The sequence below is a fragment of the Sinohyriopsis cumingii genome, chromosome 1 (assembly GCF_028554795.1).
Source record: "Sinohyriopsis cumingii isolate HCF-2022 chromosome 1, ASM2855479v2, whole genome shotgun sequence".
Classification (NCBI taxonomy): domain Eukaryota; kingdom Metazoa; phylum Mollusca; class Bivalvia; order Unionida; family Unionidae; genus Sinohyriopsis; species Sinohyriopsis cumingii.
Genome location: NC_142961.1, coordinates 48,887,658 through 48,907,096, shown reverse-complemented (window position 1 = coordinate 48,907,096; position 19,439 = coordinate 48,887,658). Strand labels below are relative to the sequence as shown.

The window sequence follows — 19,439 nt, the reverse complement described above, 5'->3', positions numbered from 1 at the left end:
AATGAATACATTTACACTATTACATTACTGGACGACCTATATATTACATTACAATTCCTCTATGTTGCAGAGTTACTGAATTTTCATACTAGAAGCACACAGGACAACTTTTTTTTATTACCTGTTTTGTTTCTGAGAAAATTAAAATTTCCCCAGTTTCATATCATTCTGTGCTGTATGTGCTTTCTTGTATACTTGTACGCATGCGTAGCAACTCTTCCCAGACTGCTCGAGATAGAGAAATCACATTTCGGGATTTGATTAAGGCACAAGTAGTTCGTCCTAGTCAGTGGGTATATTAGAATTTTCATCCACTACTAGTGAACGACTATGGAGTGAGTGTTGCGAAAAGAGGATGGAATACTTGGAAGAGCGTGCTTATAGAATATGCGGCATCACTCCAGATTTTAATTACAATTCTGGTTAATTTTGCAATCTATTCTATTTTTGCAGCAAAGCGGAGAGAGAAGTCACCAAAAGCTATTGAAACTAATGTCTCAAAGACTACTTCAACAGAAGGACGTGATTTGGCAAAGTCTAGCACACACGAATCATTAGAATTCAATAACGGGTCAAAAATAATGTATGACAGTTCTAGTTCTAGCAAAGAGAGTCTTGGTAATGAATTGGATATTTCAAGCTCACATTCGGAAATAAGCACTCCTGTTCAATCAAGGAATGCAAGGCGCAGAAGGAGACAAAGGCACTCATCTAAAGCAAGTACATGCAGTGATCTCCGGCAACGATCGATCTCTTTGAATATCGAACACGATGACTCTGTACACTGGTCTGAGTCTGAAGATGACCATATCAATTGTAGTTCTGATAACATTTATTCAAACTTTGATTCATCTAGGGAAGACTTGCAGGTTGAGGACCAAATTGAAATTGATTCAACGGAAGAGTCCTATTTTGAAAGAAGTCGAATGTTCTTCAGTGAACAAAGCGATAGCAAAGCTGATGAAACAATGAATACTGTAGCATTGCTTCAAAACGGCATCAAGCTTGACGAAGACTTCTTGAAAAGTTTTAACGATAGATCACATCAGCAAAACTTTTATGAAGACGAAATTTCAGAAGAGGAGGTCTTAAGGAAACGTAGAGAGCATCCTAATCGATACAAAGAATGCATCCTCCAGATTGAGTCTTCGCACGTGGCATATTGCACACCTATGAATCAAAATGATAACATACGAAAAATTGAGATACTTGGGAGATCAAAAGCAGGACAGGCCTTCAGCGGTGACAGAGTGTGGGTTGAAATCATCGACAGGGACGAACCAGTGACACAAGAAGGAAAAACATTTGGCAAGGTCATAAGAACAAGTCAAAGAAATCGAAAAGAAAACATAAAGCACCCACTATATGTGTGTACGATGGATGATATGGAAAGCCACTTAATGAGGCCACTTTGTAAGACACTGCCAAAAATTCATGTACTAAACAAAAATATTTTGCGTACATGTCCAAAAGTAAAGAAATATAAAGTTGAAATATATAACTATAATCCTGTGTCGGAAACGCTAGAGTTTCAAAACTTGATTCACGTCTCACCGGAAGCGCGAAACAGCTATGTGTTTCTCGTTGTTTATATAGGATGGACAAGGCGACACATATATCCAAGAGGAGCTGTGATAAAGGTCCTACGCTGTGCCGAGGACCTTGACTCTGGAGTCCATCTGCTAGACATTCAGTACGAAGTTCCTGGACTTTACAGTTCTCAAACTGTGAAACGTGTCGAAAGCGTCATGAGCAGAAATGCGAATGCTGAACCAACAGACGCGTTGAGAACAGGACGAAAAGATTTAACAAATGTAAAAATATTTACGATCGATCCTCCAAACTCAAAAGATCTTGATGATGCTCTCAGTGTAGAGAAAGTGGATGGTCGCTTTCGAGTGGGCGTTCATATATCAGACGTAACGGCTTTTCTTCAGAAAGGGGATCCAGTCGATATGGAAGCACAACAGCGTTCAACAACATTTTATTCCGGAGTGAAGAGTCCACATCATATGCTACCCGAACCGTTTAGCCAGAATCTATGCAGCCTTTTACCTGGAAAATGCAGATTATGCATATCATTGTTCTTTTACATGTCAAAGGACGGAGAAGTAGTAGAACCGCCATTGATAGAAAAATCTATCATTAGCTCTTCAAGGAGGCTAACCTACCGAGAGGTTCAGGACATCATCAATGGAAATAGCGCAGAGTCCGATCAAAGTATACGAGATGATATAGATATTCTTTTTAAGCTCTCTACATTTAGGAGGAAACGAAGGCTTGGAAATTCGATGTATGACATGAATTTTGAATGGGATGAAGAAATTGATGACGATTTATTGTCTGAGACTCTTGAGGCACACTATCTCGTTGAAGAATTCATGGTTCTTGCCAATAAAACAGTTGCTGATATCTTGCTAAAAAAGTTTCCCAACCTGGTACCACTTCGATGCCAGAACCCACCTCCAGAAGAAGAGTTGCAAAAATGGTTGAAGAGACAGGAGAGAATTGTGGATTTGCTGTTTTTCCTTCAGGATAGACGTATTGCAAATTACAGAACAGTTTCTTTAGGGGCAACACAAAAACTCAATTCAAAGCATTTGATTGCTGTGCAGCAAAACGTTTTTGAGACATTGACCAGTGCATACAGTTCAAAAGCTTTGAAATATATGAGAACGGACGAACTGCATCCCTTACAATGCTTAGCGCGTCAGGAATGGTTTCAAATTCAGGAACATGCTGATTACAGATGCTCTGGATCATTGAAGAACAAATCAAAAGAAGGGAAACATTACACCTTAGAAATGTTTCCCTATACACATTTTACGTCTCCAATCCGAAGATATATTGATCAGATTGTCCACAGACTGCTTCACTGTGTTATCGATGGTAAGTCAGCAGTTTACACCCAGAAAGAAGTAGAGGAATTGTGTTTGAGAATAAATACCACAGCACAGAAAGCAAAGTCCTACCAGAAGAATTGCAAATCTTTGGCAATCGCAGAAAAACTAAAACAAAAACCGTCAAGTTACTATTGCATCATTGATGACGTTACAGAAACGAGTGTAAACTTCTGCGCTCCAGCATTAAAGTTTGTTCAGCGAAGCTTTCGCGAGTTGCCTTTCAGCTTACTGGACATAAGCTCAAAACCGATTTTCACGAAAGACACACAAACAGATCGAGAGATTGTAACGGTTGAATGGCAGAAACGCCTGTATCATACTTATCGTTCCTCCTCATCAGTCAAGAGGCAAATCTCAAGGATAGACCCAAATCAGCATGTGGTTTACGTGCCAAAGAAAGACTGGGTACGTGCTTTGCATTCAGCATTTAAAGGAAATGCAAATGAGATTTCGGATGCGTTGAAGAATATCACACCAGGACTTTATACTCTGCCCAGCTCCTATGATACTGTAGAAGATGTCAGCACGGAAACATGTGACTCAAAAATGATACAGCCCTATTCCAGGTTCAGCACTACGTTTTCACATGGACAAGTCGTGAAGGTTCAAATGACAGCAATTGCACGAAAAGGAATTCTTGTGCCATGTCCTCAGCTCTATGACGTCACCAGAAATGTGAAGTGTTGTCTACAGCATGCAGACGATCCGGTTAAATGGCTTTTTCGATATTCAACGAAGCCAACAATGGAAAGATATGACAACGAGAAAGAATATCTAGATAGATGGCTTCCCCTTGTTTTGATGGAAGCAGCAACTACTGCCTTACACAATGAAGGAGGTTTCACAATAAACAACCTCCCTGTACGATTTTCAGAGGTTAAAGGACAATTTAGACTAAAAACTGAATTTTGTTTCGAGCGTAATATAGAAATCAGCGGTCGTGAAGCGTATGGTTTGGCAGAGGAAACGGATGAAGACGGGGATAGTGAGAGCCAAGAAGAAAATGCCATTACTTCTCACGACTGGCTGTGTATAAGACATGCAGAGCCTGCCGTAAATGAGAGTCTGACTCCTAGTTCCATCAGGGTGACTCATGGTCAGATTACAAATGTTCGGAAGAGAAAACGTGCGGATGAGATATCTGTCGATTTTCAGATTCATCCGTTAAGTTCCTTTCCCGAAAACGTGAGAGTGGAAAGGTGCACAGTGGAACTACTTATGAAATCCGATGTTGATAGGTGCGTAAACATGTACAAATATTAATACAAAAACATCAGAGATAGTTCAATACCAAATATGATTTGTTTACTACATACATATTCTGACGTTGATGGAGTTAATATATTGCGGCTACTAAAAGGGTGCCAATCATAAACATGGTATCATATTTATTCTCAGTTTCATAACTATTTTTATCGCATATAATGCTCATGTCGTATAATATGGTTTCCATTGATTCTTTCATGTTCTAACAAAGAAAATGATTCCATTTTGTCTCATGAAAATGAACATGAATGTCGCATAATAGGCTGAAATATGATAAAGAGTTTCGCAGTTCTAAAAATTTCAGGGAATTATTACACGTAGAAAGCACCACAGACAGCACAAATGGTGGAGAATGTCATAGTAAGTTTTTGTGGAACATATCTCGTTGCTTTAAAGAAAATATTAGTTTGTGGTTTCTTCAAATAGGTATATATCAATTCTGGAAAACCTGAAGTTATGCATACCTTTAATTATACGTACTTATATATATATATATATATATATATATATATATATATATATATATATATATATATATATATATATATATATATATATATATATATATATATATATATATATATATATATATATATATGTGTGTGTGTGTGTGTGTGTGTGTGTGTGTGTAATTGTTAATATTAAGCCTTATAGGTGTTATAGGTTTGTTCGATATTTCAGGCGAACCGAAATATATTTAAAGTGTCTCAACAAATCGAGTAAACTGGCAAAGAGAATCGCTTTGAACAAAAAAGTACCTAATTTAGGTAGGTCTATACAGATAGTGTCTTCTTTCATCAATAATTCCTTGTTTGTCTGGCAAGCAGGTAGTTTCATGTAGTTATCTGTATGAAAGTATATGTATCTGCAAGTCTGCTCCGAATAAAACCTGTTTTTGGTCAAGGGTGGACTTGTAAATGGATTCATAGACATTACCCTATTGTGTTTATTGACAAGTATACTAGCATCGAAGCACGAACTCATCGAGCTTACCATATCCGTCTCGCAATCTTGAAATATATTGATGTAGTTCCTTGTTCATACTCGCATTTTCATTAATTTAAACCTTAACAGATTTATATTTGCCTTGTCCTCAATCAACCTTAAATATTTTCAGTTTTAAAAGTATTATTAAAACTCATAGTTGAAGGAATTTATTTTGTTTTGGTTTCGTCTGTTTTAAAAATTCATGAAAAAGAATGCAGTTAAATAATGATAAATCCAATATTGGACGCAGCCCTTGTACTTGATTATTTGACGACGCTGGCTATTGTTTTGTTGTCACAAACTGATTTTCACCAGCCACGCGTCAGGACGATAGTGAACATAGTGGGTCTCACATTATGATAATTACATTTATTAAATTGTAAGACATGCACATTCTTAAATAATGTTGTCTTTAATTCTGCTTAATTCTTCATTTTTAAAGATTTTATTTTAAGCATAAGGTCTAACATTTTTTTAAATTAGACGCTCCAGTTCACTTTTTTATACCATCTTTATTCCTATCGAGTTAAATACCATTTACTGTGTCTAGGAACAGTTCCATAGGTATCGGCCCCTTCATTCTCTGAAACCAAGTATCACTTTCCAACATACAAAAAAATTTAATATGCATTATTCCAATCGTAATGGTAAACTGTATAATTATGCCTAATCGGTAACGTGTCTAATTTCTACGTATTATTACAAAAGCGGTGCATCTTGTATTTGGTTGCTGGAAACGTAAATGAAAATCACAACGAGCGGATGTTTTCTTCAGAATCAAGTAATATCTTATTTCCGATGCGTATTTGTCAGGTATCTGTGAAATGAGCTAACTGTATATGAATTTGTCTGGGAATATGTGTATTATATACTTAATATCTCATTGGAATAACATTAGCTTGGTTGTGTACACACATCTAAGAAATACAATATAAACATGTCTTACAAAATATGACACGTGACACTGTAACTTCTCCAGAGGCATAGCAATTCTGCCAATTAACAAAACTAAAACAATTATACATTTTCCAAAATTCAATAAACATATTTGTTTTTGCAGAAAAGGATCACCTACGTCTGGCAGAGAGACTAATTAGGGAGGAAGACCTTAATGTCGGAACACTTCCTAAAAACAATCATAAACAGCATGAAGCTATCACTAAAGCCCTAACATCAAGGTTTTCTCTCATCCAAGGGCCTCCAGGTACTGTACTACTATTTAATATCTAATACTAAGGGAAGATCGTTCAGAAGGTCTCTTACAATGATTATTGCATACGTTTCTTTTTTAATAAGCAAGACTGCTTACACATTTTCCTAAAAGAGACTCGTTATAGTTTCCTCTACATGTATGTCTGTGACTTTGTGGGTCTGTTTAATGCTGGTGTACCGATTTGCCATTCCCTCGTCCGTCAGATGATTCTATCCGAAACATGTATGGGAAATAACACTCCTGAATAAACAAACAAACAAACAAACAAACAAACAAAACAAAGAAAGAAAGAAAGAAATATTAACCCGTAAGTAAAGTTTGTTTTTAAGCAACAGTTCAGTTGTAGAGATCTAAACCGTTGATATGTTTATTAGAATGTATAAAATTACATATTTGTATGTAGCTGCACAAGGAAACAGATGCCACATAACTTTTGCTTTTCTGACCATATATGTGAATAGCAGCTCTAGTAAACTTCTAGTGTCGCTTTCAAGGAAATAATTTTAGCTGACATAAATTCAAGAGTCATTACTGACAAAATCACTGTACACTTTGATCAATAAGATTCAAGCGTACAGTCTCTACACGAAGCGATGTTGCTTTTTTTCTTTGTCGCTGTGTTGTTGCCTGATTTAAATTACAGATAGTGATGCGTTTGGTAATATCACGTCTTTCACATTTTGTTATATCTTATCGACTTGGAACTATTTTCGAAAAATATTATGTGAAGAACTATTATTAAATCGCGATGTGGAGCCAGTCTATTTTTTGTTTGCCTCTTGAAAGCCGGTTAGGAACTACTGTGTTCTCCTCCAATGTGCTGCTTCGTGTTTTTTTTTAACAGAAACTTCTCTTCATTCCTACGACATTTTAGAGATCGTTCGTTGACTCATTTAGGTAAATAAACGGATTTAGAATGCACTTCATATCCTCTAGATATTATTTATAAACAATACCCTTAATTAATTGGTCACGTCTTGACCTCTGAGGGCAGTACTTACCGACGACACAAATCATTAAAGAAGTACATTAAAATGGATATAAGCGGTTGACTTCACGTGTTCTTTATTGTATCCGTACACTCATTGCCCTTTCACTTTTTCGTCGTACTGTCAGATTACGAGACCATATACAACGTTTTGATATCATTTGCATTACGTTCCTAATTTTGGAACTTAATTATAGCGCAAAAGTGTAAATTTTTGCCACTTTGCAGGTACTGGAAAATCATACACAGGAATTAAACTGCTGTATCATTTCAACAAAATCAACAAATGGTGGGAACGTGAAGGCAATACAAGAAAGCAAGTTCTTTTCTGTGGACCTTCTAACAAAGCAGTCGACCAAGTTACAAGTAAGTTTAACAAGACTTTTGTCCGAATCAAATGCTGGATTGAATTATTGCTTTTCGGGAAAGAAAATAGTTACCGTATTAAACATGTAAGAAATGAATGTTAAATCTAGTAGTAACATTGATATATATATATATATATATATATATATATATATATATATATATAGGAAACCAATATTAAATTCTGTAATGAAATTTAGAAATAGAATATGATACCATGTACTAGTGTTAACCACAATCCCGTGCAAATAATGTGCACTTATTATGAACTCTGAGGTAGTCAGTGGGATGGATCCCCGACTCACTGCTACCTAAGTACGGGAAATAATAATAATAATAATAATAATACATATGAATTTGGTTTGTATTTTCAGTTTTACTTACGCAGTTATTTCTCTTAGGTCGACCCAAAATGAACACCCCTAGTTTTAGCGTCTTTATCCCTACATTAACCAAATATTGATGATTGCTCTGGGGCATAATAATCTTCATTTATTTCCATGTGTTATCGAGTACTGTCTGGCAAACCCTTACTTATACAAGAAATTTTAGACATTGCACCTGTTATATTTGCAACATTTCCAGCTGTCGCAATATGCATCAGTGTGGTACTTTCCTTAAATTCTGCTCTACTAATGGAGCCGGTATTATTGTCCACAAATGAAAACATGTTTATGGCCGAAGATAGATTATGCTCATTTTGGAAAAAAAGAGTAAATTTTAACATTTTTGAGGCAGGTTGTAAACGTAATGAAACGACTTCTAAAATATCGCCTTTACTAAAATATATTGCTGACCTAAATAAAAAGATTAACTTATGATAGTACGGCATCGTCTCCAAATTCAGGGCCATTATCAGAACCTATTTTTAAAAAACAATTTGCGTGGTAAGAAATATATATCTCGATCCATTCAAGAATGTGTTGTCCTTCTATATCCATATTCATATCTCAAGCAAAATATTTGAGATATTTCAATTTGCGTATGATATCATCTTTTCTACTAATAGCAAACAACGTAGATAAGGTGAAACAATGTATGTATGTATGTATGTATGTATGTATGTATGTATGCATGTATGCATGTATGTATGTATGAAATTAGAAACATATTGATTGAATTGTAATTTACACTTCTCTAAGTTATCCTGAAAACCTTCTTTTCTGTTGTTCTTTTTTTTTTGTCCTTACCATTTACTACTACCTAATTATCTTATAGTTTATTTTATATATTTTCATAACTTTGGTGTTGTAATTTTTTCAATAAATTGTCCAAAAGCAGAAAACAAGTATTGCTTGTTTCGGAATATTTACTGTTTAACATAAGTCGTTTTTGTTTCAAATAAAACACGAAACGATTGTTCATCGTCATTGAATTCAGCTTCCAGTTTAATGCACGTATAGTGATGACACATGCCGATACAAAAGATTATATACTCTTCAATTATGTAATTTAGGAAAAGCGCTCAGCATTACGAACTATTTATTCTAACTGAAAAATTTTATTCAAATAAAAGGTTTAAATTATATTCTCTGTAAATCTGTGGAATATTTGTCTGAATCTTCTTTGCTAAACATTTACACTATCTTGGCACACTTAAAGCAAGTTAATAAAGAAAGCAGTTCTGTAATATAACATGAACCCAAGGCTCAAAATCTCTAATAAAATATAGGAAACAAATACGGAGTAACAAAATGAAGTTATTTTTCCATGGATACTCAACAGATAAGTCAACTGTAGATCAATGTTCTTGATAATTGTCAAATAGATTGCAAATTCTCACAAGTTATTTTGATTTGTCCTTCTCTCAGAGTGGATGATCAACAGACTTGAGGAGCACTGTCCTAACATTGTCCGCATGTATGGAAGATCAATCGAGGCAGTCGAGTTTCCAATTCCAGGCAAAACTTTCCTGTCCAAACGGAGCATGCGTGAATCGAAAGCTTCTGAAGATATCGCAGAATTCTCTCTTCATCACCTCATTAGGAAGAAAGGAAAGAAATACGCAGAGGAAATCAATGCATTAGACAAGAAATTTGGACAACCTGATTATATTCTTGACTATAAGGAGGTTAAAAAATACATCCATATTTTGAGATTGGCAACTGTTGATGAGTTGAAGAGGCATGATGTTATCCTCTGTACTACAGCTGTTGCTTCAAATGCCAAATTTCTGGAAGGTGTGTGAGAGACATTTGTTATTTTCTTGAAAATCAAAGCTTTTCTACCTTTGTTAATTTATGCTACTGGCACGTAAAATTGCCATGTGGTAATGGTTACTTCTAGTGGCAAATTTGTGTATGTCAATTATGTTGATGAGGTTGAGAATAACAAACCATGAGTAATAGTTTCCCCATTCTATTTAAAATAAACTGACCGCAATTAATAGTTACACAATATTTGCCATTAACAACACCGTATCTTGTTACCTATGACACGTAGGCGATGAGTCTATAACAATTTACGTTTTAGTGCAAGTATGAAAGAATTTACACCACAAGCAGGGCAGGGTTGGAACGGGCTTAGAGCGAAAAGCGAAACTATTAATTCCTCTTCTGTCGCTTAAAACGTGTTTTCACAAACAATATTGATACAACATATATCAATATTAAATTTTTTTTCAAAATACACACACATGCACACAGATTAGTATCAATGATATTAATAGTACTTTATTGAAACCTCATTGTTTTTGGTCTACAGTTTGCTTTTTTTCTCTCACCTATTCAAGCCACGTGCAGAGCTGTATTATAGATTTCCACATGCTTTTGTGCTGCTTTTCATTAAAATTGTTTGCATTATCATACTTATGACATTAATATATCCCGATGTTATGTTATCTTCCTATGGAGACCGCTACGGTGGCCTAGTGGCCAGAGCGTCCGCCTCAGGTACGGTAGGTCGCAGGTTAGAACCCCGGTCTAGTCATACGAAAGGCTTATAAAAATAGTACTAAAAACTGCCTCGCTGGCGCTCAGCATTAAGAGGTTAATGTTAGGAGTGGTCCGCCTTGAGTCAGGATATTGTAACTGGGTAGGACATCATTCTACATGTTTGTGGCATCATGCTCCAGTGCTAGACATCACTATAAACTGCCATACACTATGACTGAAAAAATTGTTAAAGCTACTTTAAACACCCACATCAATCACACACACACACACACACACACACACACACACACACACACACACACTCCCGTCTGAGGATGAGATGCATTGACTGTTACTGTATGTTTTTAAAAACACATCTTTTTTACAACATAGATTTAATCCGTCAGAGACAGTTTAATAACACATGAGCTGTACTCTTTATTGACAATCTAACAGCTACAGTAGATCTAATGACTATTGAATGCGGATCTGAATGAATGAAATATGTATATTTTTACAGGTACTGATATTTATCAAATTATTATTGATGAGGCTGCCATGTGCCCTGAGCCACAGTGTCTAGTGCCAATTATTGCCACCAAAGCAGAACAGGTGGTACTGATAGGGGACCACAAGCAACTTCAACCAATTATCAAATGCAGAGAGGCCGCTGAACTTGGCCTAAAGAAGTCTTTGTTTGAGCGTTATGCCCTGTCCAAATCCCTGGAAAGCAACAACGTGAAGTACACTCTCTTGGAATATCAGTATCGCATGGTATGTTGAATCTCTTTGAGACCTTCTCATGTCTGTATTTCTTAATTTGAATTTATATCTTTATTATTAATTTATTTATTAATTGTAATTTATATCGAATTTCAGTTGAGTAAATGTGCCGTTCATTATCTAATAGTGTGTACCGAGTCTACAGTAAAATCGATTGACCTTTAAGGTGAATGATATGTGTGATGATTCTGCCATTCAGGTTAGAGGCATTCGCTTTACCAGTCCGTCTAGATTTGAAATTGTATCAAAGACCTCTTTTATTCATACAATCATGACATTAGAACTATTATTTTACAAAGAAAGGGTAGAAACTTTAAATACTATTCAAACAAACATGATACATGCAAACATCGTGCGCATCTTACTGTAATTTTATTTATTTATTGATTTATTTGGAATATTTTGTTATTTACACTTGCAGAATCCTCGGCTCTGTGACTTTCCTTCACACGAATTCTATGAAGGCAAGCTTGAGACAAGATCTTCTTACCTATGGGAAGAAGGTCTATTTCTAAGAATGTGGCTTGACCAAGACTTACCTCATGTTTTCTGCCACACAGAGGGAAAGGAGGAAGTATTGCCCAGTAGGACAGAGGAAGGGAATGAGCAATCCAGGAGCAACAAAACCGAAGTCGAACAGATAGTGAGTCCAATGTTCACAATACAATTTAAATAAATTTCAGGGTACAATTTCAAAGGACTTGCATATTCAGTAACAGTATCTCTGATGTGTTTTGTCTGATCTAGCGAGAATAGGATTTCAATTTGCAAAGTAAAACAATGACTGATGATAATAATCAGTATTAATATTGACCCTTGGTCCTGTGTTTTCAAATCGCATAAACGTGGCTGCAAGCAAGGTCCACATGTTTCACCAATCATTCCTTAAAGCAAGCGGAAGTTCCAAAGTCGTGTCTGTCACAATGCATAACGACGAGATCACTCAAGTCACTGTGGAACTAGGCAAGTCAGATCACTATACATGTGACTAATAAATCAACATATAATAAAATAAAAAAATTGTTCTTGTTCCTTAGTTATATATATATATATATATATATATATATATATATATATATATATATATATATATATATATATATATATATATATATATATATATATATATCTTTTAGGCTAATACTTCTAATATTGATATCACGTTAAAATTACTGCCATTCAGCATGAACAATTTCAGGATAGACCAAATTAATCGCAAAGAGCAATACTGAAGTAAGGTAAATGTGTAAATGTATTTTTATCTTATGTTTTAAAAGGTTAAGATTTTCCTCCACATGGTAAGAAAAGAGGGGGTGAAAAGTAATTGGATTAACGTTGTCTCACAGTACAATGCCCAATGTCACGAACTTCGGGAAGCTCTCAGAAAGGAAGGGTTCACCAAATCCAGCGTCAACGTGAATACCGTCGTGGCCAGTCAAGGTATATAATAATAATAATAATAATAATGCGGGATTTAGTAAAGAGCATCTCCTTTAGAAGCGCTTTGCGCTTTATAATCTTAGATAAGACATAAAGACATATACAACAACAATAATATAAAAACAAACACCATGAAGGTACAAAAGAAAATGCAGACAATAGTTAAGGAAGTAAACATTATTAAGTCTGAAAGTCTGTTGTTTTGGTCAAAATAAATTAGCTGTAAGGACACCCTTGAATGAGATCACAGTGTCCTTGTGCCTAAGATATATGGGCAATCCGTTCCAAGTAGCATGGCATTGATACGCAAAAGAATGTTGTCCGTATGACTTCGTTTTAACAGTGGGCACAATAAGAATGCGAGTGTCAGAAAAGGAGCATAAGTTTCTAGATGGGGTGTAAATACAGGTGAGGTCAGAAAGGTAGCATAGTAAAAAGATTTTTTGTTTAATTCTGGATCGAATTGGTAGCGATTGAAGGTTACAGAACAGCTGTGAGGGGTGCTCAGTTTTATAGCGTTAATGGCAATTGCGTAAATTAAAAAAATGGCATAGTTCATTCTGTCGATTCGAAATTTATAAACTGGATATTGTATAAAGATCTTTTAAAAGTTTATTAACAGCGATAATTTATCAAAATCCTACACAGATCACTATATATGTAACCTTTCCGACGAGAAGCATATTTTCCCGACTCAATACAATTTTAACAGTCAGTTCCCTCTCCATGTACCAAACGATTTCAGGTAAGGAAAAAGTCCTGATGTGGGAAATTTATATCATGTAAGAAATTATGAAACCTCCATTCAAGCGAGAAGAAATTACCCAATTTTTAACGACTCAAGATCGGATCGATTTAGATCAGTTTTCAACAATGAATGACTGGCAGTCATATCACTCTTTTTTCGACAAAACTGAAAATATTTGATAAACTGGTGGTACAATTTATTGGGTTTCAAATATTACATTCGTAAATTGTTTAAAAAGTTTACACTTGATTTTAATTAAATTTAATTGTTCAATTTAATCAACGCCGCTTTTTAATTACTGCTACATTGTGGAAAGAATAACAAAGTTCCAGAGGGTAATAATTTCGTTACATTGCCTATTGACACGGTGTATTTCTGTATTTCCTGAGGCATTAGCGGAAACAAATAAAAAGTTATTAGAATAGTAAGAAACCCTGGCACAATGTCATAAACAGTAAACTAATAATGCACACATACTGTTACGACTCTATGGTCTTAAATTATGTAACAGAAAGACGTTAAACCACAATTTTAGCTAAATCAACAAATAATTTACCTAGAATACAAAGTGAACATGCAAAATATATTTACATCTTTGGGGATTAGATCCCAATTAATTCTACATCCCCAAGTCCAAAAGTATAGAATGTTCCGAATGAACTCCAGCAATCTGGAATTCCTGATGTACCACAATGATGTAATTCAGGATGTCTTTGAATGACTTCTCAATGGTCCTAATATAGTGTTTTTGTCTAAAAACTCAATGAGCGCTTTGTAATTCCAATGAATAATTTGAATAAATAATTCCTCTTAAATTATATCTAAACACAATTAAAACTGATTTATACAGACTAATCATAAACAGAAATGAATAATTTTTTACCTAGTCTCCGTTATATACAAACTGGCACAAAACCAATGATGTCACAGAATATTATGGAAAATAAAATTGCAAACGCGTTTAGGCCTTGAACTTAATTTTTAATAAACATCTTGTTTTACACTCATAATTATGACAAATGTCAGGTAGCAAAACATGACAAAACATCAGGTACACAATACAAATTAAATATACATAACAATACACACACGTAGTCTATATTGTTTTAATAACGAAAGTCTTTCTATGTTTATAAAACGTTTCGGACATTTCGCCTTCAACAGTGGTCTATGAATGTAAACATCTGCATGGTTATGACACGGATACAGTCTAGTGTCGCAGACACAAATGTACGCTATGCATAATTTTGCCAGGAAATGTGAATACAATTCATTTGGGGAAATTAGTCTTGTTAGAGATGTTTAGCTTTCTAATCGAAAATGAATCTTCCTTTACCTATCAATACGACTACCTTATTTACCACACACTTCCTCAATATTCCCTCAGTAACTTTCACTAAATAATGTAATGCATTATTGTTCTTATGGAAAAAAAATGACGAATATACATCGATACAAAATACCTTACATCAGATAGTTTTGGCGTAGCGAAGTGTTGTGTATTTCAATAATCAAAAGGTGGCTAGATATAAACACTGATTTTTTTGAGAATGCCACATTAAATAGATTAGGACATTACAGTTTCGGGCACTTCGAAATTTTTAGTTTGAACTAAAAGTAGCCCTCTGCGAACAATCCAAAAGAATTCTCCTTTAGATGGTAGAAGTAATACCGGATACTAAAAATTCGTTCAGAATGTAATATAGCGCTGTTTATATGTGGCAACAATTTTGGTGATGAAGCATTCATTTCTTCTGGAGACGATTTTCATGAGGCCTTTTACATGTATCCCTTAAACCTTTGGCTGAAATAGCAAAATCCCAATGCTATAAATTCTTTCGATTTTGACAGTATCTATTTGTTTATTTATGTCAGTCAGACTGCTTGTCGGTCTAATAACTTAGATAAAGGGCCATACAAGAACAAACTGAAAAACTATTGGCAGTTAGGCAAAGGGATAAATTTTAAATTTCCTGACGTAAGTAATGAAATGCTTTCAATTGGTAGGTGGAGAATGGGATTACGTGTTGTTCAGCACTGTAAGGTCCCTGCCTGAGTACATGATAGAACGCAATCCAACATTAGGCTGGTGCAAGCAGAACCTTGGATTTATCACTGACCACCATCAGATCAACGTTGCTCTCACCAGGGCCAGAAAAGGGATTGTCATTGTGGGTAAGTATTAGGAACATTAGAAACAACAAAACATTATACCAGCGTAACCACTCTGCATAGTATTGCATTTATTTCATCAAATAAAACACGGTTGAGTAAATATAACTAGAGCGGTAACAAGTAAAAATATGCCTTGTTACCCTGTCTTTCTTGGCAAGCAACTCATCTAGTCTGATGGGCACACACACACACACACACACACACACACACACACGCACGCACACACAGACACACATAGAGAAACAAACGCTGGAAACATGAATAACCGTTAACCGTTACCTCATTAAAGATATACCAAGTTTCTTACAGGAAACCGGAACCTGCTTCAGTGCGATGAAGTGTGGAAGCGACTTATCAACCAGTATGAAGAGAGAGGATGCATCACGACTGCTGCGCAATTCCCACGTAAAATTCGCCAGAAACGTGGGCGTAAAAACAAACGGTCAATGGAGATGAATTAGAAAACTATCAGCGTATACATTTGGTTGAATGTAATGAAAGTTTTTTTTCTCCAGATCCCTTTCTATACTAATTTTAAGAGAAGTTATTATATATTAATATCATGGATTCGACATGTTGTACATTAAATATATGGGCGATTGTTCTTGATAATTGTTTTCAGAATTACAAACTTGATATTTCCTACTCATTTCTTTTCATCCCAATACATATCGAACCATTTAAGATATCTTTGTTGTGTATTTAATAGTAGCAATATTTGCGTACATTGTCTGTGGGTCTTTGTCTATGCTGTTCTTGCATCAATGTATCTTTTCACGAGTATTTATAATTGTATTAACTTTTTGTTGAGAAATAAGTTTGTACCTGTTTAGGCATGTCTTCACGATCACAATTCTCTGTATATAATACTTTCTGTATTCATTTCTTATCAAAAGATATTTTTCATACCGTAATCTACCATCACATAAAACACAATCAGGTCTGGGTCTATGCAGCATGTTTGGAATAATCAGTAGAACAAATAACATAGACCCTTATCTCTCGGAGCATTATGCAATAGCCAGTCAGTTGGACCACTTGTAAGCGAATAAAGACAGTATTTCAGACACACGATTGTAGCAGAATATTTCTATATTAACAGCTGCAAATAATAAACAGTATCCATACTGTGTACGGCCGTTTTAGCTCCTTGAAATCATCGTTTAGAGAATTCATAATCAATTAGTGTTAATTGTAAGGTTCTCTGTGCTACCTTTAGCGTCTCTAATTTACGCGTATTCAGTGTTTCGGAGATTATATTTGAATAATTAAGGTTCCTTTTGATGGAATTTAATGCTGAACCAACGCCATGTAAAATCAAAAGTTCATTTTTTTGTGCTTTTTACTTTATCATCATTGTTTGCTTTTTATGGGTCTTTTCCACACAAGAGTAGATATTTCGAGGTTGTAGCATAACATCATTTTATGAAAAGGTTCTGTGTTTAGTTTGCATCGCGTTATACCATTTATTTTGCAAAAAATAAATTCTTGCTATAATTAGTGATGATGATATAAGCAGTAGTTTTTTTTTTCATTTATGATTTAAGTAGTAAAAACATGGGATATTGAAATAAAAATAAAATTGGTATCAGTCTGGCAATATATTCATATAAATCATGAACAATCAATTATTGTTTGAATCTTCAGGAAAACACAAGACTAATAGGGTAATGTACAGACAATGTGTACATTAAATTACCTTCTTCTTTCATGACTTTATGACTTATGCCTTTGTTAATATGTGCAAACGGTATTGACAAAAGTAAACTTGAGAGAGAGAGAGAGAGAGAGAGAGAGAGAGATGTGCGTATGAATGAGAAATCAGCTATTAATCATTATCTGAATGATCACTGTACGTACTGTTCTTATACTTTATTATAACATGTCATTTTATTCACGTCACAAAAACGTTTGAAATAATCTTTTGTTGCATATACATAATCTGTAACGTCATAAAATAAGTTGTCATATTTGTAGATACTATTTTGTACACAAGACAGACAGATTCACCATTAATGAAATAACATGTATGGATTAATGTATCGGATTTGCAGACTACAGACGGGTAGAATACAATATTAATTTATTTTTAAATATCTGGAGAATTGTTTTGTGCTAATGTAAACATACATTAGCAATCTGCACTTCCACTGACTATTCTTTTTCTATACTGTATGTAGATAGAAAAAAAATCTGTGATATTTAATACTACAGTTTATAATTTTAATATTATAGTTTATTAATGGGATTTTATAAAAGAGTAGAGATTTCGACGTTGTAGCATAACATCATTTTATGAAAAGGTTCTGTGTTTAGTTTGCATCGCGTTATACCATTTATTTTGCGAAATAATTTCTTGCTATAATTAATGATGATGATATAAGCAGTAGTTTCGTTCATTAACGATTTATGTAGTAAAAATATGGCATATTGAAATAAAAATAAAATTGGTATCAGTTTGGCAATATATTCATACAATTCATGAAAAATCAATTATTGTTTTAATCTTCAGGAAAACACAAGACTGATATGTAAGGTACAGCCAACGTGTACATAAATTACCTCCTTATTTCATGATTTTATGACTTATGCCTTTGATAATATGTACAAAAGGTACTGACAAAAGTAAACTTGAGAGAGAGAGAGAGCGAGAGAGAGATGTGCGTATGAATGAGAAATCAGCTATTAATCATTATCTGAATGATCACCTGTACGTACTGTTCTTATACTTTATTATAACGTCATTTTATTCACGTCACAAAAACGTTTGAAATAATCTTTTGTTGCATATAGATAATCTGTAACGTCATAAAATAAGTTGTCATATTTGTAGATACTATTTTGTACACAAGACAGACAGATTCACCATTAATGGAATAACATGTATGTATTAATGTTTCGGATTTGCAGACTGCACACGGGTAGAATACTGTATCATTTTGTTTTTAAATATCTGGAGACTTGTTTTGTGTTAATGTAAACATAAATTAGCAATCTGCACTTCCACTGACTAGTCTTTTTCTATACTGTATGTAACTATAAATAAATCTGTGATATTTAATACTACAGTTTATAATTTTGATATTATATTTTATAAATGGGATTCTATAAAAATGTTTCTGCATACTATTATCCAAAAAATATCCGCTTATTTTCTTTTCACCCCATCACTTTAAATGATTAAATACATTTCATATACATTTATTTTTTCACAACAGCATTAAGTATTTTCTGAATGTTTCATGCTGTGGATGTTCTTCAATTTATTTTTGGATGGACATGTTTTTATTTTAGGATATTATTTAATAAATTGGACACTAATCGACTTAGTTACAAGTAAATCATTTTGTATCAACTACCTAATATGAAGATTATTTCAATTATTTACATGATTGGTGAAGATTATTTGAATTATGTACATGACTAGTGAAGAAATAAATAAAGAATATATATTAAATACATTTTACCTTCTTGCCATGTATACATGTATGACTTCCAATATTTGTATGCAGTATGTATGGAAATGGTGTTTGGTATTGAGAATGTGTCCTATAACATCAAAGCGAGTATATTTATCAGGAGTGTAATTTCCTTTGGATACACAGAGAAACACAGAGTTGTGATATTTAATTTTCATTAGAAATTGTTACATCTAAATAACATGATTCCAAGATGAGCAACTAACCATACTTTTAAG

General features: G+C 34.3%; 1 protein-coding gene across 2 annotated transcripts in view; it reads left to right on the top strand.

Moving 5' to 3' along the window:
* The window catches only part of LOC149806833 (3'-5' exoribonuclease HELZ2-like), a 32,920-nt gene extending 13,717 nt beyond the window's left edge, over positions 1 to 19,203 (top strand). For both annotated transcript variants that reach the window (XM_089958260.1, XM_089958254.1), the window contains 10 exons: positions 454 to 4,141; positions 4,851 to 4,936; positions 6,217 to 6,360; positions 7,586 to 7,723; positions 9,535 to 9,903; positions 11,117 to 11,370; positions 11,801 to 12,022; positions 12,657 to 12,819; positions 15,575 to 15,742; positions 16,052 to 19,203. In XM_089958260.1, coding sequence (XP_089814386.1) covers positions 454 to 4,141; positions 4,851 to 4,936; positions 6,217 to 6,360; positions 7,586 to 7,723; positions 9,535 to 9,903; positions 11,117 to 11,370; positions 11,801 to 12,022; positions 12,657 to 12,819; positions 15,575 to 15,742; positions 16,052 to 16,203 — 5,384 coding nt within the window. In that variant the 3' untranslated portion in view covers positions 16,204 to 19,203. The remainder of the gene's footprint in view (positions 1 to 453; positions 4,142 to 4,850; positions 4,937 to 6,216; positions 6,361 to 7,585; positions 7,724 to 9,534; positions 9,904 to 11,116; positions 11,371 to 11,800; positions 12,023 to 12,656; positions 12,820 to 15,574; positions 15,743 to 16,051) is intronic.
* The last annotated feature ends 236 nt before the right edge of the window (positions 19,204 to 19,439 follow it).